General features: G+C 39.9%; 1 protein-coding gene across 1 annotated transcript; it reads right to left on the minus strand.

Moving 5' to 3' along the window:
* Positions 1–62: 62 nt before the first annotated feature.
* LOC114647861 (lysine-specific demethylase 9) lies at positions 63–25364 on the minus strand. The gene is made up of 7 exons (XM_028796528.2): positions 24925–25364; positions 11315–11967; positions 6428–6565; positions 6131–6273; positions 5865–6032; positions 5661–5769; positions 63–1480 (listed from the first exon to the last, which is right to left on the minus strand). Exons 1-7 carry the CDS (start codon positions 25328–25330, stop codon positions 1028–1030), a joined length of 2070 nt encoding a protein of 689 aa, XP_028652361.1. The 5' UTR covers positions 25331–25364; the 3' UTR covers positions 63–1027.
* Positions 25365–25484: the final 120 nt, after the last annotated feature.

A 25484-nucleotide genomic window follows, 5' to 3' on the forward strand; every position in this document is an offset into this window, starting at 1 on the left:
ATTATCTGGGCTATTGTGCTATAAATATCTAAGCTGCTGGCTGTGGTGGGCGTGCAACAGGCTCAAGCAGAAAGCATGATTGGTCTTTATTTCTTTTTTTGTAATAAATACATCTAACAGATTTAAATAGTGGAAGAGTACAAAGAGAGGAGACATATCATTTGAAATGAAACCTGGATGTCCATGTGGCCAGCTGCTCACCTTCCGAAGAGACACAGATCCGGAAAGATGGTTTTCTGGCTTGCTAGAGAGTTGGCCACAATAGTGGCATGCACACCTACTGCAAGTCCATAGTCTGCCACACCTAGCTATTAGTTTGCTAAGCAAATATATGAAAACTCACAAACAATTGGAAACAATAAAAAAAGTCAAATACTACACTGAAAATCGGGATTAAGATCGGCTGGCTTGTTTTCTATACTGGGTGATGCCTATCTTAAAGCTGTAGGAAATTAAAAAGAAATCTTTATACATTTATGTAAAAAGGCAGAAAAGAGTGTATATTTATTTCAAACACCCAGGAAGAATAAAATTCTTTATTGACTTCCCTTTCCTATTTTTTCTGTTAAGTGCTCTTGTCTTCCCAAAGACCCTGTTCAGACAGGTAAACTGTTTTTCATGCCAGGCTTGCCTCCTTATGCTGTCACTGTTCAGATGCTGCTTGATGGTTAAAGCTGTGGTCTGGAACAACATCCGATGTCAAAATGTAAAAGAAGCACCAAGGAGAATCAACGAGGCTCATCTGATACAGTCTTAGCTTCATTACTGATACAGTCAGTCAAGAGTGGTGAAGAGTCCACTCCTTCACCTGGTGCTGCATAGGGTTGATCAGAACACAGTCACCTCCATATGCCATAGCAGGATTTTACCATAATGAGAAGAAGGACATATCTTAGTTTTTACACCTTATGGTAGTACAAAACGTTTATCTATGTAAACAGGGTCATAATCTCCTATTTTCCACGGCGGAATGGTGTTATTCCACTATACCCCTACAAAAAAACTTTCACTTCCAGCCCAAGAGAGATTAGAGTGCTGTGAAGTGGTCTGATTGAGAGTCCAAATGAAGAGAAGGCACCGTCTTCAGGGCCACACTTGGCATTGACTGGTGGGAGGCCTGCACCGCTGACTTCGGCTGTACTGGGCTGACTGTTTGCTGTGCTGGCGGATTTGGTGCAGGTGGCAGGTCTCTCTTGTCTGTCGCATTGGGCTCCGACACGGACACGGGCCTTAGCACTTTGGCATCAGTCTCTGAAGGGGTGCTGCACTCTGAACAGTGGGGTGCTGTTTCACCTTCAGGGTGGTACTGCTTTAGCCTTATATGCCAGGCTAAGCTGCATACTGCCGACACTGTTTTAAACTGATGGATGACATTGCGGGGAATGAAATAAATGTCGTCGTCACACAGCTGGATCCTGGCATAGCGAATGCCTTCTCTTCGGAGCTGGTTTAGCTTCGCGTCATCTACCCACTGAACACACTGCAAATGGAAAAAAAAGTGCTTTTAGAAAATGGAAAGTATATAAAAACAATCTTAAACATTTAGAACAGGAATATTAACAGAAACATATTCACAGAGGGAAGAGAGCTAGATATATATATATATATATATATATATATATATATATATATATATATATATATATATATATATATATATATATAGTGTCTTTTGTATTGGATATTACCACAAAGTCCGGAAAAGGATTTACAGGTATAAGAGGGACATTGAAAAAGTTTCCACACTTTAATATTTTTGTTGGAAACGGTAAAGGCGGGAGGAGTAGTAATTTGACATTAAAAAGTTGGTATGACGCTGGGAAAATTGCATCGCAAACGAAGGCGACTATGTAGAAAAGTGATGTAATTTGTTTATGAAATTCTTTCTTTTTTCATAATTTAATTAAAATTTTAAAAAATTACATAAATGCAAGTCAAGTTTAACAAAACTGGTTTGAAACAAATCGACCCCAACCCATGAGAAAGAGCTAGGTCAGCAGAGTAGCACTTTATTAACAGTAAAAATATGTAAATAAAGAAATTAATAAAAATAGAATAGAAAAGGAGGGGAGAGAATCCACTTCCTCAATTTAAATGCTTATTCTAAAATGTTATTGATTAGATCCTGCCAGGTTTTGAAAATGTTTTGTACAGATCCTCTAAGTGAGAATGTGATTTTTTTCCAATTTCAAATCATATATAACATCAGTTACCCACTGATTAGCGCTGCTGCCTCGCAGTTAGGAGACCCGGGTTCACTTCCCGGGTCCTCCCTGTGTGGAGTTTGCATGTTCTCCCCATGTCTGCATGGGTTTCCTCTGGGTACTCCGGTTTCCTCCCACAGTCCAAAGACATGCAGGTTAGGTGCATTGGCGATTCTAAATTGTCCCTAGTGTGTGCTTGGTGTGTGTGTGTGTGTACACCCTGCGGTGGGCTGGTGTCCTGCCCGGGGTTTTTTTCCTGCCTTGCGCCCTGTGTTGGCTGGGATTGGCTCTAGCAGACACCCGTGACCCTGTAGTTAGGATATAGCGGGTTGGATAAAGGATGGATGGATGGATGGATACCTACTGACTTAACAGAGGTGAGTTAGGATTTTTCCAGTTGAGCAAGATAAGTCTACATGCCAGTTGTGAAGTGAATGCAATCACAGTTTGTTTGTCCTTCTACACTTTAAGCCCATCTGGAAGTCCATGAGACACAGCTGTTAGTGCGCTAGGAGGGATTGTGACCCTAAGGCTGTTTGAAAGGGATTTAAAATTTTTTGTCCAAAATGATGTTAATTTGGTGCAGGCCCAAAACATGTGGCCCAGTGAGGCTGGAACTTGATTGCAACGTTCGTGGTTGGATCTTACCCAGGAAACATTCTGGATCATTTTAAATGAGACAGATGCATTTGATATGATATTCTTAATAGACTAAAAAAAAAAAAGTGCAGAAACTTCTTGAACATCACTCACATTTTGACACAACTTTTATTATCAACTAAGCAATGCACAGACGCAATTTAAAAAGGCAAATAAAATCTTTATTTATGTCGTAAAAACTATTGAATTTAAGTCAAGAGACAATACGTTCAAACTATGTAATGCACTTGTAAAACCACACCTGGAGTACTGTATGCAATTCTGGTCACCACACTACAAGACAGACACAGCGGCACTTGAAGCTGTGCAGAGGAGAGAAACCAAGTGCATCTCAGGACTTAATGACAGACAGACTCAGAGAACTGAACCTGCTTAGTTTTGAGCAGAAGAAACTGTGGGGAGCTAATCCAGGTATTTAAACTCCTCAAAGGCATTGACAAAGTAGATCCCAAGCAACATTCTTTCATCTTAAAGATGAATCACATACTTGAGGACATCAGTGGAAATTAAGAGGAAGTTAAATTAAAACTGAAGCCAGGAAACACGTTCTTTAACACAAAGAGATGTGGGACTCTTGAACAAACTACCAAGACAAAGTTGAAGCAGAAACCTTGACAACCTTTAAGAAGAATCTGGATGTGATGTTGGGACAGCTTAGCTGTTAGCTAAACAAATGGGCTTAATGGACTGAATGGTCTCTTCTTGTTTGTCAAATTCCAAACGTTCTAACAAAGATACAGAATATACTGAACAATAGTTACGACTTGTATAAAGTGAATTGATACTATAAACAACTCAACCAGCATGGTTCTTAACACTGGTACTAGACTGGTTGCACATTGTGGGGTCATTTTCTTTTCAATTAATTTCAAAATTAGAAACCATTCCTTGCTGTTCATGATGATCAAGTCCTGCTCTTTAACAGTCTTATAAATTCCCAGTTAAGAGGTTTTAGTAAACAGCTTATTAGAGCTTATTATAGCGATAGTAGGGAGCAGTTTGAGGAGACCCTGGAGAGGTGGAGATATGCTCTAGAGAGGACAGGAATGAAAGTCAGTAGGAACAAGACAGAATACATGTGTGTGAATGACAGGGAGAGTCAGTGGAATGATGACGATGCAGGGAGTAGAGTTGGCGAAGGTGGATGAGTTTAAATACTTGGGATCAACAATACAGAGTAATTGGGATTGTGGAAGAGAGGTGAAAAAGAGAATGCAGGCAGGGTGGAATGGGTGGAGAAGAGTGTCAGGAGTGATTTGTGACATATGGATATCAGTAAGAGTGAAAGGGAAGGTCTACAGGAGGGTAGTGAGACCAGCTATGTTATATGGGTTGGAGACGGTGGCACTGACCAGAAAGCAGGAGACAGAGCGGGAGGTGGCAGAGTTAATGATGCTAAGATTTGCACTGGGTGTGATAAGGATGGACAGGATCAGAAATGAGGACATTAGAGGGCCAGCTCAAGTTGGATGGTTAGGAGACAAAGTCAGAGAGGCGAGATTGCGTTGGTTTGGACATGTGCAGAGGAGAGATGCTGAGTATATTGGGACAAGGATGCTAAGGACAGAGCTGCCAGGCAAGAGGAAAAGAGGAAGGCCTAAGAGAAGTTTTATGGATGTGGTGAGAGAGGACATGAAGGTGATGGGTGTGACAGAACAAGATGCAGAAGACGGAAAGATATGGAAGGAGATGATCCGCTGTGGCAACCCCTGATGGGAGCAGCCGAAAGAAGAAGAAGAAGATTTTCAAAGCAACAAGTCAAATATGAAACTTGGGGATTCTTATTGTACCTGTCCACCAGTCTATTGTATTGCTTTTGAAATTCCGTGTTGATGAACATATTGCATCACAATAATTTCCCATTTGCCTCGCAGTAAGGAGACCTTGGTTCGCTTCCTTGGTCCTCCCTGCGTTGAGTTTGCATGTTCTCCCCCCGTGTCTGCGTGGGTTTCCTCCGGGTGCTCCAGTTTCCTCCCACAGTCCAAAGACATGCAGATTAGGTGCATTGGCGATCCTAAATTGTTCTTAGCTTGTGCTTGGAGTGTGGGTGTGTGAATGCTGGCACCCTGCCCGGGATTTGTTCCTGCCTTGCACCCTGTGTTGGCTGGGACTGGATCCAGCAGACTCCCGTGACCCTGTGCTAGGATATAGCGGGTTGGAAAATGACTGACTGACTGACTAATTTCCCAGTTTATTGTATTAACTTCCCATTCACTTTTATTGGTTAATGTGCCAAAATAAGAATGCCATTTTAATATTTATATGGCCAATAATCACTGAAATACAGCATACAAAGCTGGTGCAGTGGTTATTACCGTTTCCCCACAGCATGAATCCAGGGTGGAGGTTGCAGGTTCTTTCCCTGAAAATTCAACTTTTCTTCAAGCACTTTCACAATTCAAAAATGAGTTGTTTAAGTTGACTGGAAACACTGGCTGTATACGTGAAAATCTGGGTGTGTGAGAGAGTGTGCCTGGGCCTGAGTATTGACCAGGATGACTCCAAGGCTACACCCAGTTCCACTGGGACAGACTTCAGCCATCTGTGACCCTTAATTAGAATAAGCAGTTTTGGAAAAAATGCTCAAAAAATACAACAATATTGTAATGCAAGAGAAAGAGAGTAGAAACAAACATGAACTGGCTTCTATAGCACTCAATTGATTAGAAAGAAAATCAAAAACAACAGTAGGGTTCCTAGGACAGAAATTAGGAACCACAAGATTACAAACTCGCACTAAACTAATGTGGACTTTAAATTGTATTCAGACAGACTGATTTAAAGCTTGCAAATTACCTGAGAAACAGGTGGCTCATACAAATCAAGCTGTAGCCTCTGCACCACATCAGTGAAATCTTCTGCATGAAAACAAACCACGTCTTTGGTTATTCGAGGTCGACCACTCCTGGAACAAAAAATATCAAAAATGATATTTAAAAATTCTCACTGCGCTATAAGGAAATAGCTGTGCTTCCCAGTCCTCAAACAGTCAAGACTTACCATTCTCCAAACTGAACGGCCTTTAGGACACCCACTGCTGCTGTACTTTGCCAGTCAAAACCCTGACCCACATGGTCTGCATGAGCTCGAGTACGATCCTCAAACAAGACTTCACGGGGCTCACTGGTACGGGGCAAGTAATGTAGATTCTTAATTTCGTTCATTGACCTGTTTAGCCAAAAAAAATAAAAATCCTTTTAATGACATACTCAAAAAATTCAACTATAATTCCCTTATTAAGAATGTATTTGAACCTCAGATTTTACCTTCGTCTTTTAAATGGAGATTTGGGCATGTCTGCGGTGGGAATCATTTGTTCCCCGGGTCTCACCCACATAATTGGACCATCATCACTTTGAGACCGACATTTTAGTTTCAGGCTTGACAAACCACCCCATGGCAGAGTCATCTGAAACATAAAACACAAAACCATCTAGAGTTGGGGCTAAAATCCAACAATTTGCTTTATTGCCTGTGATTTGAATGTTCAGTCTACGGGTTAATTGTATGTCTCTGCGAAAAACACTGTAAAGTTAAAAAATAAACTACAGATAGTGTTTTACCTTCAGAAATGGAGATTCCTCTAGCATATCCAGAAACTCAGGAAAATAGTCACCAACCTCCTCATCCACTGCCCCAACTAAACTGATCTGGCGCATGGGCCCCGCCCTGTATGTGCCAGAACAGTATGTCCGATTAACCTGAGAAGAAAAGACAAAGATCAGCTTAAGACTCAGATCTATCAATTTTCCTTCACTCTTACATATACCCTTATAAAACTGCATTACGCTGATCTCACAATATGTTAATCATTGCTATGCCAAAGATGGGTCCTTAAGATGCATCATTTGCTTTTAAAACAAAAGATCCTTGCTAATCATTCCCTTTTACGTTACTGCTGATATGCATATGACTTGAGAAAGTTGTCAACTGCCCCTTTTTAAAGAGATTTGTAGAGGATACCAGTCCTCACAATTTAGCTCTGTAGAGTCTTCCTCTAGATCACTCCATTTACACCTGATCATGTATTTTGTCATAAACTTTCGAGAAGCTAGACAGCTTTGTTTTATTGCACTAAATTTAGTTTAAGGATAAAAACAACACTTGTATTGCAATATGGTTTCTAAAATATAATACACTGCTCATGGTTCAAATGGGTCCAAGAGATTTAGCCATGGCAGCAAGAATATGAACAAATGAGAGTGCGGTTTCACTTTTATTTAAAGCTTATGAAATCAAATTTCATTTCAAATTTTTTAAAATGGCAGAAATTAAAGTGTATTAACCTTAAACTTCCTCCCTATTTTACTCTTCTTTGGATTTCAGGACATAAGAACACAAAACATTTGACAAACGAGAGGAAACCATTACCTGAAAACCAAGATGTCCAAATATCTCATCTGGATACTTTTTAAAGTGACTATGCATACCAACTGTCTGTCTTGTTTAAACTGTTGTTGACAGTTACATTAATATTTCTTTGTTTTGGTGTCATGTATGAAAGATAAGATGTACCATAAATGTGAAAGTTGTAATCAGAATGAGCCCTTTTCACTAAATTCGTAAGTGAACCATTAACGGGCAAATATACTTTCTGTTACTTTGCCAGCAATAGATGGCATGTATTCTGCTTTAGAACTTACATTTACAATAATCAATTTTTGCAATTTGCAGTCTTATGAAAAAGTTTGAGAACTCCTCTCAGCATGCATAATAATTTACCTTCAACAAAAAAGATAACAGTGGTATGTCTTTCATGTCCTAGGAACATCTGAGTACTGGGGTGTTTTCTGAACAAAGATTTTTAGTGAAGCAGTAAGTATTTAGTTGTATAAATTTAAATCAAATGTGAAAAACTGGCTGTGCACAAATGTGGCTCCCCTTATCATTTTGCTGATTTGAATGCCTGTCACTGCTCAATGCTGATTACTTGCAACACCAAATTGGTTGGATTAACTCGTTAAGCCTTAAACATCATAGACAGGTGTGTCCAATCATTATATATAAAGTTATTTAAGGTGGTCAATAACAAGTTGTGCTTCCTTCCCTTTGACTCTCCTCTGAAGAGTGACAGCATGGGATCCTCAAAGCAACTCTCAAAAGATCTAAAAACAAAGATTGTTCAGTCTCATGGTTTAAGGGAAGGCTACAAAAAGCCATGTCAGAGGTTTAAACTGTCAGTTTCAACTGTAAGGAATGGAATCAGGAAATGGAAGGCCACAGGCACAGTTGCTGTTAAACCCAGCAGGTCTGGCAGGCCAAGAAAAATACAGGAGGGGCACATGGGCAGGATTGTGAGAATGGTTACAGACAACCCACAGATCACCTCCAAAGACCTGCAAGAACATCTTGCTGCAGATGGTGTATCTGTACATCGTTCTACAATTCAGCGCAATTTGCACAAAGAACATCTGTATGGCAGGGTGATGAGAAAGAAGCCCTTTCTGCACTCACGCCACAAACAGAGTCGCTTGTTGTATGCAAATGCTCATTTAGACAAACCAGATTCATTCTGGAACAAAGTGCTTTGGACTGATGACACAAAAATTGAGTTATTTGGTCATAACAAAAAGCGCTTTACATGGCAGAAGAAGAACACCGCATTCCAAGAAAAACACCTGCTACCTCCTGTCAAATTTGGTGGGGGTTCCATCATGCTGTGGGGCTGTGTGGCTAGTTCAGGGACTGGGGCCCTTGTTAAAGTCGAGGGTCAGATGAATTCAACCCAATATCAACAAATTCTTCAGGATAATGTTCAAAAATCAGTCACAAAGTTGAAGTTACGCAGGGGTTGGATATTCCAACAAGACAAGTGACCCAAAACACAGTTTGAAATCTACAAAGGCATTCATGCAGAGGGAGAAGTACAATGTTCTGGAATGGCCGTCACAGCCCCCTGACTTGAATATCATCGAAAATCTATGGGATGAGTTGAAGCAGGCTGTCCATATTCGGCGGCCATCAAATTGAACTGAACTGGAAAGATTTTGTATGGAAGAATGGTCAACAATACTTCCATCCAGAATCCAGACACTCATCAAAGGCTGTAGGAGGACAGCGTCTAGAGCAGGGGTAGGCAATGTCGGTCCTGGTGAGCCGCAGTGGCTACAGGTTTTCATTCCAACCCAATTGCTTAATTAGAAACCAATCATTGCCAATCTCAGACCTTATTTAATTTTATGGCTTGTTAATCTATGCAATGTAAGGCTCTTATATCGTAGATTTTTTTCCTTTCCAAGAATATCATCCAAATGATTTGAAGCCTAAAACAGATCATTTTCAGTCTGTCACATTTTTCTATTAAGTGTTTTATTAAATCAAACAGTGCATGATGAACACACACAGATGTAATTGGAAAAAAGCTAGCTGGAGAACTGCTGGCTGCTTTGTCTTTTACATCTTATTGCTAATAAGGAGCAATTAAAACATTGAATGCAGCAGTTTAAGGTTGAAATAAGCAATTAAGGTTGGAGAACCTTAACAAGCGAGACCACTAAAATGAAGCATCAAAATGTCACTTAAGCAATATGTGCTTCATCAGCAATAATTGAGTTCTCGTTAAGGAACTGGGTTGGAATAAAAACCTGCACATACTGCGGCTCTCCAGGACCAACATTGCCCACCCCTGGTCTAGAGGCTGTTAGATTTGCAAAAGGAGGCTCAACTAAGTATTGATATCATATCTCTGTTGGGGAACCCAAATTTATGCACCTGTCTAATTTTGTTATGATGCATATTGCATATTTTCTGTTAATCCAATAAACTTAATGTCACTGCTGAAATACTACTGTTTCCATAAAGGCATGTGACATATTAAAAGGAAGTCGCTACTTTGAGAGCTCAGCCAATGATAAACAAAAATCCATAGAATTAACAGGGGTTCCCAAACTTGTTCATATGACTGTACTAAGTATCATTGAAAAGCACTACATAACAGAGCATCCAAACTGTAGAAAGATCATAACATTTTACTGGAGGAATTCATTTATATTTACTAAGGTAAATCTGTGGACTTTCTTATGTCAGTATGCTATCAGTTTCAGGTAACCGTTTTTTTTTTGTTTTTTTAATATTTAATGTTAGTACGCTCCTTTTTGACAGAGGTCAACATATTGCAATATAGAATAAACAAGGTAACCTAGATGTAATCTTATAAAATAACAATATTTGATTTGGGTTTTCCCAGCAACCATTGACTTTCGCATTGTTTTCAGAAGTTTTTCCATGTTTGTTCTATGTGAATTATTAAGTTCCTGACATGAAATATGCAAACATACAACATTTAAACTTATGGTTCATACTGTTAGCCATAAAAAAAAATTAATAACACTGCAGTTACATTCAATTGTATAAACAGACTAGGAACTGGTGCTGTTACATAGTTGTGTTCCATTGAGAAGGACGCTCAACACATTAACTCTGAGACAAGCATTTGCCCTTTCAAAAGTCATCTCCCATTACAGTACAACACCAAAGTTGTTCCAGTTAAAAAGACACAGCATCAGTCTTAAGGAAGCACACACACTTTACGTACTCCTCAGATTTAAAATGCTGTCTACAAACTAAGTGCTACAACAGTGTATAATAAATGTGGTCTTTTATCTCAGTTGACCTTTTGGATCTATTATCTTTACTACATTTCATCAGTGGGAAAACGGTTAAAACTCGGGCAACAATGTTTATGTTTAGAATATGAACACAGACGAATGCTATAGAAGCTCTTCTTTTGTGATTCTCCCATTGTTTAGGTTAACTGGAACAGAGTTTACTGATTGATGACTTCTTCCGGGAAAAGAAAATGCATTAACTGTGTAAAGGGCTAATTGGTACACTTTGAGCATCAACATTAAGGAGAGTGTTATAAAACTAATGTGACTTCTCCATGTGCTTTCCTAACTTTATTGGGAAGAATATACTGTTCATTAAAACCAGACTACAGTTGCAGCCTTCAGCTATTTCTTCTTGATCATAAGACATTTGGCTGACAATTTAATTAATTTGTAGACTTTCCACAATTAAAATATTCTTTGCTGTATATGTACCCTGCAACAGCAATATTTGTACAAGCTACTCAATATCCGATAGTGTGTGCAGGTCAAAGCAGTAACTGCAAAGAACAAATATAAGGAGATCAGATTTGACGTGCTTGTTTCTTACAGAGACTATACCTGAAGAATGCATCAATTATAATAAATCTATTTCATTTGAACTCTGATACTTGAATAGAGTTCTCTGACCTCTTATGAAAAGTCAGATAGCAGGAAAATGTCACCACTTCAAATGTCACCAAAAGTGTGCACATATACACATGTATGACCAATATTTACTGCAATATATATATTTTTTTCACCCACCTTTTTAGCAAAAAAGATTACAGCAATACAGATTAAACAGAGTTCTGCTTTTTGAGACCATTCTTAAAGAACAGCTTACGTCAAAAGTGGCCATACCTGAGAGTGAAAGTTTGCAATGGTTGTAGTCTCTATGTCTTTCTTGCCAAGAAGTTCCATTTTGACTGGTGTGCTTGGGAAGTTGAAAGCGAAATAATCAAGAAAATCGGGCAGGTAGGCTGCTGCACCATGAACAACTGCCAGAGCATAACGAGCAGACTTCTTCTCATTTTCACAAAATGTCAGCCTCAAGAACTCATCTGCAAACCTCTCCATTTCTTGAGGCGATAAAAATGAAAGCTCATCCATATAGGCGTGAAGCACACAAGCTCCACCATTGGGCTGCTGTTCCTCGTGAATGAAATGTCCATATCTGGTGCCTGTCCGTAAGCAATTGCTGCGAATGCAGTGATCATGATGTGAGAGGTATGGCATTTGCACCCCGTTGGGCGTTCTATACTCATCTGTGCCCAGCCTCGTCTGACAAAGCTCCTCATCCTTCAGATATTTTAGAGCAAGGTCATCTGCTAGACCCTCAGGCAGCTGGTCAGAGGTTAAGGATGTCAAACCAGCACACATGGTTTGCACCTCTTTATTGTACATCTTGAGCCGCATGCCTCTCTGATCCTCTCTGTGCCTTTTCTTCTTTTTCTTTTTCATCTTCTTAGCCAGATACTCGCTTGTTTGTGTTTTGCCATTCTCGTCAGGTAGCTCTGTACAGACAGCAAAGGACTTATGAGCATACTAGAGGTATAAATCATGACACAATGCTTTTCTGCTTAAATAAAAACATAATAAAGGCAATCATTAAAGGTCCTGAATGTCTTTGAGGAATAACAGCCTAGTATTAAACACTGTGAGCAGCATGTAAATGCAGTCACGCTAATTTAATCTACTGCTCAGCTAACTCTGTAAGGGACAGACACATCAAGGTCAAAAAACAGTAAAACAAAAGGTAGAGCAGCTACATTTCCACTAACAACTACCAAGGCCTAAAGCCTTAAAATTTAGGATGTGCCATTGTCGTGGATACTCTAACAAAAACGTACTGGACCTTTGCCAAACATTTCTTATAGTATATTATATAATATATTCAATTAACATGACATTATATAGTACCTCCAATGTCAAAGGCTGTGATGTCTGTTATTTATTTTCAACAATGTAATAGATTTACACTATAAAATACCTGTTAAGGTAAACATGGCGACAAAAAAAAAAAAAATACAAACCAGCAAGGATGAGGAAGACAACAAACCTGGAACAATATATGACCAGCAATGGGATGTCACACCATTTAATTAACTCAGACGGGCTGAAAAGCACAGGTTTATATCCAATTTTCAGTGACAGACAGACAGACAGACAGACAGACAGACAGACAGACAGACAGACAGACAGATAGATAGATAGATAGATAGATAGATAGATAGATACTTTATTAATCCCAAGGGGAGATTCACATATTCTAGCAGCAGCATACTGGTAAAGAACAATATTAAATTAAACAGTGATAATAATGCAGATATACAGACAGACAATAACTTTGTATAATTTTAACGTTTAAATCCCCCCCCCCCCCCCCCCTTTAAACTGAAGAGTCACATAGTTTGGGGGAGGAACGATCTCCTCAGTCTGTCAGTGGAGCAGGACAGTGACAGCAGTCTATCGCTGAAGCTGCTCCTCTGTCTGCAGATGATACTGTTCAGTGGATTCTCCATGATTGACAGGAGCCTGCTCAGCGCCCATCGCTCTGCCACGGATGTCAAACTGTCCAGCTCTGTGCCTACAATAGAGCCTGCCTTCCTCACCAGTTTGTCCAGGCGTGAGGCGTCCCTCTTCTTTATGCTGCCTCCCCAGCACACCATCGCGTAGAAGAGGGCGCTCTACACAACCGTCTGATAGAACATCTGCAGCATCTTATTGCAGATGTTGAAGGACGGCAGCCTTCTAAGGAAGTATAGTCGGTTCTGTCCTTTCTTGCACATAGAATCAGTATTGGCAGTCTAGTTCAATTTATCATCCAGCTGCACTCCCAGGTATTTATAGGTTTGCACCCTCATAATAATGTATTTTAGTAAGCTATTGTTTACTAAGGTGTAGCATGCTGCATGCTGTGTGAATATAAAAAGGAATTTTATTGTACTCTACACATCACCTACAACTATATTAGTACAAGCACTGAAATGTTCAGTTGATCTAATTCTAACTAATAGCAAGAACACCCTTGATACATATTTATGTAATTCTTTGACAAGTTTCAGTATCTGGATATACATTTCTGTGAATGTGTCCTACACCCAGTGATGACAATTTACCTCATATTAAAGCACCAGTGTTGCTTTTAATTCACCATGTAGAATTGCTACTGAATGAAAACTGGCGGAGGTTTACAGGCCTAATTAATATGCTGCACGGGTATGAAGTTTTCAGCTTGTGACATTAAGACATGCATCATAAACAGCTCAAGTGATGTAGCCATGGTTAAAGGAAGGTGTATGCCTATTCCGCTTTGTTCTCATTGCTGCTTTGGGGGTGGACAAGGCCCCAGTCTAAAATTCTGAACAGAAAATAATAGGAGTCACACTAAACTATTTTTGCCAGGTTACTTTACTATACATTGTCCCTCTCTCTGTATTACCCAATTTTTCCAATGATTTCTACTTGCAAACTTCATTTAGATAATCTTGGGGATTCAGATTAAGTCACATAGCTGCATAGTCTGACATCCCCAATGACTGAGTCCAAGTCCACAACTCACTGCAACTTAAACAGGTTTGATTTTGTGTTAAATCACTGGGGCTGCCGTTGTGTATACAAGAGTTGAGAACCAATGAGCAACTCACCTGCAACTACAATGCCTATAATGCAGATAAGAGTCAAAAAGAACACAGGTGTCATGGACCTTGAAAAGAGAACAGATGTTTGTCTGTTTGGTGGCTCATGTTTTACGTACTTTGAAAGAATAGGAAAAATCTCTCTATTATAATAAAAAAAATCCTGAGACGAGACGTGACTTTTTCCAGAGAGATACTTTCAAGTTCCGCGAGACGAGATTTTGTGCCAAGAGATTTAACCATGCCCGGGGCCAAAAATAAAAGATAAAGAGTACATGACAAAGTAGAACATCGCAAAGAATTCAAAAACATTAGTGCGATACACATGCAGAGCAGGTTAGAGATAGCGAAAGTACGAAGATTTGAAAGTCTCAAAAAAATGTTAGTTAAGATTGCATTAGCACAAACAAATGGGAATTATTACTCCATGAAATAACAGACAAGCAAAAAGGGATCAAATATATTGTTTGGATTTAAACTTTTAAGTCGGAGACTTGTAGATCGTCTAATTCATGTTGCCATCAGGGAAAAGTAGTGTTTCTTCCCAATGAAGAGGTGTATCCGCGAGAATTAAAAGATTTTTTGTTTGGTGAAAGTGAAATCCACATATGCTAACGGCAGAGACGCGAAGTAGCTGGCGCATAGCACAGGCCAGGAGAGTTGGCGGGCAGGGGGCCAAGCCCCCCTAGTAATTATAAAAATAAATTACGAAAAAGGCAGAGACCATAAAGCTTTCATACAGCACCAGCTGTCAGGCAGTACATTATTTGCTGTCAGAAAAAGTGGAAGCTAGAGAGACTTTTTAAATGTGAAACTGTGCTGGAAAGTCGTCACGGAATCATGTAATTTGTCATCCCCTGTGATTCATAGTGTTGTAATCAGACATCCTAAAGCAAAAAAGAACAGCAATTGCAGTCGTCAAAATTGACATCCCTTTCAACTAGAAGTCATGTAATGTGATGCAAGCTTTATGCAAGTGCTGTGGCTGTCGTCACAAGGCCAGTCAATGGGCAATAGCAATGTAAATGGTTGATAACATAAGATGCAACAACATATTCTCCCAAGGTACTTGGGGGGAAAAAAAAAAACAAAAACAAACAATAAAAGAGTATTCTCAAGTTCTATTTTGCGCATTAAGCTGTCACATTTTAACATAACATTTATGGATAATGCTACAATAACGACATGATAGCAATTTAAATTAGACAGGTAAGGCTCTATTAGTGTTTTCCAAGCACAATATTCTGTATCTCCATTTAATTTTTTTTTTTATGTATGCTATTTCCAGAGAATATTCTTCTCATCTGTATGGAATTTGCATTTGATGTGTCCAGAGGTGGGCGGCACGGTGGCGCAGTGGGTAGCGCTGCTGCCTCGCAGTTGGGAGACCTGGGGACCTGGGTTCGCTTCCCGGGTCCTCCCTGCGTGGAGTTTGCATGTTCTCCCCGTGTCTGCGTGGGTTTCCTCCCACAGTCCAAAGACATGCAGGTTAGGTGGATTGGCGATTCTAAATTGGCCCTAGTGTGTGCTTGGTGTGTGGGTGTGTTTGTGTGTGTCCTGCGGTGGGTTGGCACCCTGCCCGGGATTGGTTCCTGCCTTGTGCCCTGTGTTGGCTGGGATTGGCTCCAGCAGACCCCCATGACCCTGTGTTTGGATTCAGCGGGTTGGAAAATGGATGGATGGATGGATGTGTCCAGAGGTGGGTAGTAACGAGTTACATTTACTCCTCTACATTTACTTGAGCAACTTTTTAAAAAAAACAGTACTTCTAAAGAGTAGTTTTACTGCACCATACTTTTTACTTTTACTTGAGTACATTTGTGAAGAAGAAACGCTACTCTTAATCCGCTATAATGGGCAACACTCGAATCATTACTTTTTTTCCATTATATATGCTATATTTCGCCAGAAAGAAGTCGCCAGTGGGTCTATTCCATGACTGTTTCACCAATCAGACTTGGCAACAATAATCACATGGCTCAGTTTCACAAATCAGACGTAGCCATGCAGTCACATGACCACACACAAACTGTGGCGGCATAGCGGCACAAACTTCTCACAGACAGCGGACAGGGAAAGAAAGAATACATGAAAAATAACAGCCAACTCCTGCTGAAGCTTAACCATCACTTCACTGAGTGAAGAACAAGCAGGTTTTAACCAAACAGGCAGACACAGACAGTCATGGCAAAGTGAGACTTCTTGTATGTACACAAGCTGCCTTATTCTAATGTTATTTTCTATCAGCTGTGCTATTTGGAGGGCAAGTGAATATGAAGTATTATACTGCCAGTGTACAGTAGATCTTGTCACTGTACGGAGTTTGCACTGTTAAAACATACAGTGCATCCAGAAAGTATTCACAGCGCATCACTTTTTCCACATTTTGTTATGTTACAGCCTTATTCCAAAATGGATTAAATTCATTTTTTCCCTCAGAATTCTACACACAACACCCCATAATGACAATGTGAAAAAAGTCTACTTGAGGTTTTTGCAAATTTATCAAAAATAAAAAAAACTGAGAAATCCCATGTCCATAAGTATTCACAGCCTTTGCTCAATACTTTGTCGATGCACCTTTGGCAGCAATTACAGCCTCAAGTCTTGTTCAATATGATGCCGCAAGCTTGGCACACCTATCCTTGGCCAGTTTCGCCACCCATTCCTCTTTGCAGTACCTCTCAAGCTCCATCAGGTTGGATGGGAAGCGTTGGTGCACAGCCATTTTAAGATCTCTCCAGAGATGTTCAATCGGATTCAAGTCTGGGCTCTGGCTGGGCCACTCAAGGACATTCACAGAGTTGTCCTGAAGCCACTCCTTTGATATCTTGGCTGTGTGCTTAGGGTCGTTGTCCTGCTAAAAGATGAAACGTCGCCCCAGTCTGAGGTCAAGAGCGCTCTGGAGCAGGTTTTCATCCAGGATGTCTCTGTACATTGCTGCAGTCATCTTTCCCTTTATCCTGACTAGTCTCCCAGTCCCTGCCGCTGAAAAACATCCCCACAGCATGATGCTGCCACCACCATGCTTCACTCTAGGGATGGTATTGGCCTGGTGATGAACGGTGCCTGGTTTCCTTCAAACGTGACGCCTGGCATTCACACCAAAGAGTTCAATCTTTGTCTCATCAGACCAGAAAATTTTCTTTCTCATAGTCTGAGAGTCCTTCAGGTGCCTTTTGGCAAACTTCAGGCGAGCTGCCATGTGCCTTTTACTAAGGAGTGGCTTCCGTCTGGCCACGCTACCATACAGGCCTGATTGGTGGATTGCTGCAGAGATGGTTGTCCTTCTGCAAGGTTCTCCTCTCTTCACAGAGGACATCTGGAGCTCTGACAGAGTGACCATTGGGTTCTTGGTCACCTCCCTGACTAAGGCCCTTCTCCTGCGATCGCTCAGTTTAGATGGCCGGCCAGCTCTAGGAAGAGTCCTGGTGGTTTCGAACTTCTTCCACTTACGGATGATGGAGGCCACTGTGCTCATTGGGACCTTCAAAGCAGCAGAAATTTTTCTGTAACCTTCCCCAGATTTGTGCCTCGAGACAATCCTGTCTCTGAGGTCTACAGACAATTCCTTTGACTTCATGCTTTGTTTGTGCTCTGACATGAACTGTCAACTGTGTGACCTTATATAGACAGGTGTGTGCCTTTCCAAATCATGTCCAATCAACTGAATTTACCACAGGTGGACTCCAATTAAGTTGCAGAAACATCTCAAGGATGATCAGCGGGAAACAGGACGCACCTGAGCTCAATTTTGAGCTTCATGGCAAAGGGTGAATACTTATGTACATGTGCTTTCTCATTTTTTTTATTTTTAATAAATTTGCAAAAACCTCAAGTAAACTTTTTTCACGTTGTCATTATGGGGTGTTGTGTGTAGAATACAGAGGAAAAAAATGAATTTAATCCATTTTGGAATAAGGCTGTAACATAACAAAATGTGGAAAAAGAGATGAGCTGTGAATACTTTCTGGATGCACTGTACATGTTACCTACTGTAGGTATTGGCTTCAACAGCTTTGTTGTGAAAAACTGAGATTTGGAACTTTGTGTTATTTGTGCATCTTTATTTTGTAAAGATGTTATTTATTTTTACTCATTTTTTATTTAATTATTTGGAAATAGCAGAATTTGTACATTATTTTATATTTTTTGTCTGTCTTATTACATTTCTAAAAAATAAATAATTTATTATGATCAAACAAACAGTTACTCGGTACTTGAGTAGTTGAATCACCAAATACTTTTTTACTCTTACTTGAGTAATTTTTTGGATGACTACTTTTTACTTCTACTTGAGTAATATTATTTTGAAGTCACACTACTCTTACTTGAGTACAATTTTTGGTTACTCTACCCACCTCCGGATGTGTCTTCATTGGGTACTCCAGATTCCTCTCAAATCCTAAAGGTTAGTATCAATGGCAACTCTAAACTAGTCCTGTATAAGTGACTGTGGGTATGTAGGCATTACGCCCTGAAGAAGATTAGCTTTCAGGCCAGGGCTGATTCGGTTTTGATCTAAATGCTGCCAGGTAACCCTTAATTGGAACCATCAGACATAGGCATTTATGAATAACAATATATTAGCTGAAGAAGACATACTGTAATAATGCATATCTTACCGATCTCTAAATGTATGAATTGCAATGGAACCTTAAAGCAAGTGAAATATGCAGGTTAAAAATATCAAAGAAATGGATTCTTTAGGAACAGGCCTATTGATTTCTTGAGGTGGGGATTTAGAGCTTTATGGATCAGTCAATATACTTCCCAAATCACAACAAAATGTCTTTAAGTATTACATTATACCCAAGATTTTACATCTAAATTGAACCCTAAAAAAACATTTAAAGTGTCTGATGCATTAACTTGTTTTACTGCAGTAACAACATCAGCTTGCAAAAAAATGTTATAGATCTTTAGCTCAGTCACTTTATCTAAAGCATGTCCAACACAGTGGGGCTTTCTGCATGGCAACGTAGGAGTAGCCCCAAAGTGTTCTGTGAGCAGCAGGACTTGCTATGGGCAGACTGGATCTCAGTCCGCAGCGACACTAATGTGATCATGATGGTCTGGTCTCAGGATAGGAGAAGTGATGATCACCATGAATCTGAACTTCATTACAGTGATTTCAGAAATGAGGTTACCTTTGTCCAGGACCCAATTTTTAACAGAAATAAGTATGGGTTTTTTAAGTTTGAATCGTCATCTATATATATAAAATCCCTATGTGCATCCAGGTGTCCGTGTGTGGGTGTCTCCTGATGACGTGCGCATGCGCGGGGCCCGGTGCGATGCGCGATACTGTATTACTGTCAGAGAAAGTTAGAGGCGTTTTACGGAAATACAAACCAGTAATACTGCGAGAGGAAATTAAAGGTACACAATACAGTGACGCATATTACAGGCACATACAAGCCAGTATTACTGTCAGAGGAGATTAAAGGCATATTACCGACGCGCACGCCTGTATTACCACCAGAGAAAATTAAAAGGTATATTATGGACGTACAAGCCAGTGGATGTACAAGACGGTATCCTTCAATAACGGCGCGCACAGGCATCCTTCAATAAGGGCGCGCACAAAAAGGCGAGCCTCAAAAGGGCGACCTCAATTGGGCGCAGCGAATAAAGGCGTGCGTAAATAAAGATCTGCACCTTTGTTGCTCTTCACATATTCCAGAGCCATTTGAACTAAATTATCTACGAACGCCTTTATTCACCGCGCTCAATTGAGGTCGCCCTTTTGAAGCTCGCCTTTTTGTGCGCGCCCTTATTGAATAGAGCCGTACAAGACAGTATTACTGTCACAGAAAATTAAAGACACACAATACACGGCGGCAGCCCACGAAGAACGGTCAGCTCAGCAAGTAAACATCAACAAAAGAAAGGCCGAAAGAAAGAAAAATACGACCAACAAAAAGAATGAGGTCAAAGTCCCTTGCCATTTAATATAGACTGTTCCTACTAATATTTATGCACTACTGTTCTAGCGCCCGTTATTGTAACGGGCTAAATGACTAGTTCAGTCATAAAAGTAGGCTTACTCAATACTGGTAAAAATGTGATACATGATTGATCTTACAGTATGATACAATTCTCCAAAAATATATCTCTTATAAAATATGAATGGATCAATGACACTGCAGTTTTACTTCTCAGTAAACATAGATCCTGCCCACCAATCAATTATTTTATACATTGCTTTGCACTGCAGTCAAAATAATTAAGAATAACCGAAGGTAAGCCAAATGCTCTTACTATTATATGCAAAACATAAAAGAATGGCCGATAGACGCACTGCAACAGTCACTTCCTGTTACTGCATTATTATAAAAAGCTCTAACATCCTCTTGGTGTTTATGTTATTTACCGAGTTTACTGATCACGTTCTTTACACTTTTCAATAACTTTTATTTTTTTTTGCTCAAATAAAAGTTTTGTTTGGTTAAAGTTTATTTTTCTTTAACAAAAAATGCTAATCGTATGTTTTATTAGTTTTATTTTCAAATAATAAACAATATGGTATTATAAAGCTGAACATGTACATCTAAATCATAACTATAGTAAACATAACATTCAAAACCTACTTAAAAACAACAAATAACTTTTTTTATAACAAAACCACACAAACTATAAACTTGCAGAAACTTGTATAATAACTATAATTGAAATATACAATATGTAATTCTGCTAAAATTCCTTAGTAGACCTATTTATTACATTGAAAATGATTAGCAGAAATGATAAAGGTGACAAAAATTATTTAGTAAGTAATCTGGAATTAAACATGGAAAGGAAAGACAGTGAGTAGAAATTAAATTGCATGGCTCTCAACCACACTTGGTTTACAGCAACTTTCTATTTTTTTTACTTTAAATTATAAAGTAGAAAGGTGACACCTGAAGCATAGTTTGACAAACACTAGATTGAATACAATTTTCTTTAATTGATTATGGTTTGGGAAAAAGATTTACAAAACCTTTTCTAAATTACGGTGGGATGATTAAACTAATATTCCTCATTTTCTTACTGTAGGGGTGAACATAAGTGCAGTGGTTACTAACTCATAGCCACAGCAGATCGAATGTGACCGTCGCCTCAGGCAGTGTCTGTATGGAGTCTGCACGTTCTCACTATGCATGCGAGGGACTGTCTTCCTATATCCCAAGTGTACACATGTTAAAATGACTAGCAACTTGAAAATCAGCCAGGTGTGGGTGCGAGTCTGGTTGTATGCTCTGTGATGGATATTAAGTAGAACACCAGGTCACTTCTATCACTTAAGAGATATTCTCTGATGAATATGCACTAATTGGGTGTATTGATAGGTGGGGATGAGACAGAGTAGAGGAGTCAGGTGGTGAGCTTTGTTTCTTATTGCAGAAAACAACTGTCTGTAGCTTAATTTGAGAAAAACAGTGGACTTTTGCTGAATTAACATCTATGTTCGGTCACGATTCAGGAACCGAATGTGGAGTTGTGCACTGCTACAAGTACTTGGGGACCCAAATCAATGACAAGCTGGACTAGTCTCTTAACACAGAGGAACTAAATAAGAAAGAGCAAAGCAGACCCCTTTTTTTTTTTTCTTAAAAGACTGTGCTCCTTTAATGTGGATAGTGACATCCTTTATATGTTTTACAACTCTGTGATGGCCACTGCAGTTTTCTACACTGTGGTGTGCTGGGCTGGTAACATCACATCAAGAGAGCTCCGCTGAATCAACAAGCTGATTAAAAAAGAAGACTTAGATACGGGACACACTCTAAACTCTGGACTACTGCAACTCTCTGATGCCTGGACTTTCACTAAAGGCAACACGGCCACTTCAATTGATCCAGAATGCAGCTGCAAGACTCATTTTCAATATTCCCAAATTCTCACACACTACACCTCTGCTGCGGAACCTGCACTGGCTCCCTGTGGCTGCCCGCATCAGGTTCAAAACCCTAACACTTGCCTTTAAGGCCAAAACTGGAACTGCACCACCTTACATATCAGCACTGGTTAAGCAGCGTGTCACTTCTCGCTCTCTCAGAACATCAAGCACTGCTCGTCTCGAACCACCCTTACTTAAAAGAAGAGGACGACATGCATCAAGACTCTTTGCAGTGTTGGCTCCTCAGTGGTGGAACGAACTTCCTCTTGCTGTACGAACAGCGGAGACCCTCACTGTCTTCAAACGTCGTCTGAGGACACACTTCTTTAAACAGCACTTGGGGGACTAAAGTCCCCATACTTTTTTTTTCTACCCTTTTTCTATTTTCTTCTAGCATGGTTTTGTGTACAACTTGGTCAGCGGTAACTTGTTTAATGACAGTAGATTTAATCCTAGCCTTAAAGACTGAAGAACAGTCGTAGACTACTAAGCACTGTTGTAAGTCACTCTGCATAAGAGCGTCTGCTAAATGTTGTAAATGTAAATGTAAATGTAAACTCCCTGGAGGTCATAGCAAAGGAGAGAATGTAGACAAAACGGAGTGCCATTATAAACAATGCTGCGCAGCCTCTCTCTGAAACACTAGCTCTAAGTACTTTCAGCCAACACTACTGGGGCTCCTTCATACCAATAATACGCCATTTTAATGCTATACTGTGACTGCTCTTTTTACCTTCAGCCAAGTCAGACGTTTTTTCCTTTTAGTAATTCTAGTGTGTATTTGAGGGTGTGGTTGTTGTTTGTTATAATATAACAATGTTTATTTATGTATTTATTGAGCTTCTGTAAAAAGTCAAATTTCTATCTGAGTAAAAATAAAGTACAATCCATCCATCTACGGCGGACTCTGGCTTTGTACCCAATGCCCTTGGCCTAAACCTTTTGTGAAAGTGAATGAGTGAACAAATGTGGCAGTAAAGCTGGTCAGACAGTTAGTCGTATACTCAAGAGTATTCCTTGATACGGCTAATGAAGATATCTATATTATTATTACTTATTATTTGGCTAACATCTTTATCGAAGATGACTTGAAACATTTTTTTGAGTGACACAATTGGCGACATTTCATTTTCACTTTTCAAATTGGGGCACTAGTAGGTGGAATGACTTGCTCATAGTCACACAAGTGTCACCATCTATGAAAGGATTAGTTAGTTGTGTCAAAGATTTGTTCCATCAAAATAAATAAATATATTTAAATAATTAAAACACTGTAGACTAGTTCTGCTCTACAAAGTCATATTTTATGAATAAAAGCTATTAGAATGATTTCTCATTCTTCAGCTTTAACCACCCAAAAAAAATATTTTGACCATGGTGGGTACAGTTAATTAATGAACAGTTATTCGACATCTCAACAGGAACAACAACAATGTCATTAAACTGTGATACTTAAAGGTGGAAACTTCAATTTTGTCATGCATACTCAGTACAATGAAAATCTTATTCTACGAGTCCTCCAGCAATAAACAAGAATACACAACGACAGACACGAACACACGGCAATAAACAAAAACACTCAGGTGAAAAGGAAATGCAAAAACAAACGGAAGTAAGAGTGCTCGTGCAAATAAATGATTCAATGCTTGATAGTCTCAGTTTCTCTTGCAATGGTTATCTGCTCACAGATTATTATTATTATCTATGCATTTCCTGTCAAATAACACATAAATTCCATCTATCCATTTTATAAACTCGTTTTATCCTGAGCATTCAGTGGAGCTGACAGAACCTATCCCAGAAAGCATTGGGCACAACGCAGAAACAATACCACAGGATGTACACATAGACACACACACACACACACACTAGGGCCAATATAACATCACCAATCCACCTAAACTGTGGGAGGAAACCCATGGGTGCACGGGGAGAACATGCAAACCATGTGTGGAGGTTCCGGGCAGCAAACCCCAGCTTCCAATTAACAATTACTGAATGAATGGTCTTGTATTTGTGTTTTTTTCCTTCAATTTTAATACATTTCTTTTTTGCTTTTGAAAAGCAATGTGTGATGTGTGCACTATGAAGGATACTATAAAAAAAACATACATTAGTAAATAAGTTCCTTTAAAATGCACGTGACTAATGGAGTGGCACGGCATAATGCATTGAAATTGTATTTCAGACTATTCTGAGGGAACTAGTTTAAAACTCTATAAAACAGCACTTTTGATATACTGTACAGCAAAATAACAAAGGAACTGATAAAATGAGAGAGATCGGAGAAGGAAGTAAACGAAAGTATATCACAAAGTAGTAGCAGCGCCGTCACATGTACAGAATACGGTGAAATTCTCACTTGCGTGTCCGACCAAGATACAAGCCAGTTGAGGAAAACAAAGTGGTTTGTCTTGTATAAAAAACCTAGCTTTGCAAGCACAAACGGTTTCCATCCTCTTGTTGCCTACATTTACTACCGGCCAATGGTTCAGCCAAAACACGCTTTTTGGTACAATGTGGTAGACAGCACTGACATGATCAAAGTTATCTTGTACCCAAACTAACAAATCAAAATACACAAGCAGCATTCCACCTTTGTACATCGATGTATACGACTGTGTCACGCCCCCGTGCAGCCCAATTTATAACCCATTTTTCCAACACAGGTTTGCATCGGTGTACAGTTGTTGCCAAGGCCCGTAGTCAAATACAATAGAAACCTCGCACTAAAACACCTTAACCTATGAATCCTCAGCTACCTCCACGCACCTTACAACTCTCTAGTTCAGCACCCCTTTAACAGACCACTCCCCATCTACAAATCCCACCCGTTAATATAGAGCTGTCTCTTGCTGTTCTCCGCCCTGTAGCTCAGACTTCCCTTTTTATTTATCTCCCCATGTCATTCCGTTACCAATCGTCTCCCGGTTCGGTCCGCAGCTCACCTTTAATAACGACATCTCCATCGGTGTTTTCCTTCTTTGGTCGACGTTTCCGTTCCTTATCCCGACTGTGTTCGCGCTTCTCTTTGTCGTCATGCCCTTTTACTTTCGGAAGCTTCAGTGGAGAAAAGGTAAAGAGACCAGGTGCAATGATCGGAATAACGGCGGCCGGAGCTCCCGTAGTGGCCGAACGCAATGATTCCTTGTCTGCGCAGTGGTGGTGCGCTGCACTGTAACCATCACGGTGCTGTTCGTGATGGTGCACTTTGATTCTCTTTTCTTTTTTAACGATGGACGGTGAGCAATCTCGCTTCTTTTTTCTCTTCTTCTCTCGGTTCAGCTTCTCAGAATTGTCTTTCTGTTTTTCTTCCACTTTGAGGACTCTAACCAACCCGACCTGTGCCGCCATTTTGGAAATTGATTTAAATGGCTCCACATGCTGATCGCGCAAGCGCTCCCCTAGAGGCGCAGCTGGGATCTGTAGTTCATGTATTCGACTGAATTTACTGCGCACGCGTTTTAACGCACACTGGATGGGAGTTGTAGTTCCAGCGGTGTCAAGG

This window comes from Erpetoichthys calabaricus, chromosome 3 (genome assembly GCF_900747795.2).
Source record: "Erpetoichthys calabaricus chromosome 3, fErpCal1.3, whole genome shotgun sequence".
Lineage (NCBI taxonomy): Eukaryota > Metazoa > Chordata > Cladistia > Polypteriformes > Polypteridae > Erpetoichthys > Erpetoichthys calabaricus.

Bases quoted from the DNA above. Each gene is read 5' to 3' on its own strand.
- LOC114647861 (XM_028796528.2), bottom strand. From the start codon at position 25,330: ATGGCGGCACAGGTCGGGTTGGTTAGAGTCCTCAAAGTGGAAGAAAAA. The intron at 6,566-11,314 runs GTATGGCCACTT...TTTTCTTCTCAG, and splicing joins TTGCAAACTTTCACTCTCAG to GTTAATCGGACATACTGTTC. The intron at 5,770-5,864 runs GTAAGTCTTGAC...TTTTTGTTCCAG, and splicing joins GCCGTTCAGTTTGGAGAATG to GAGTGGTCGACCTCGAATAA.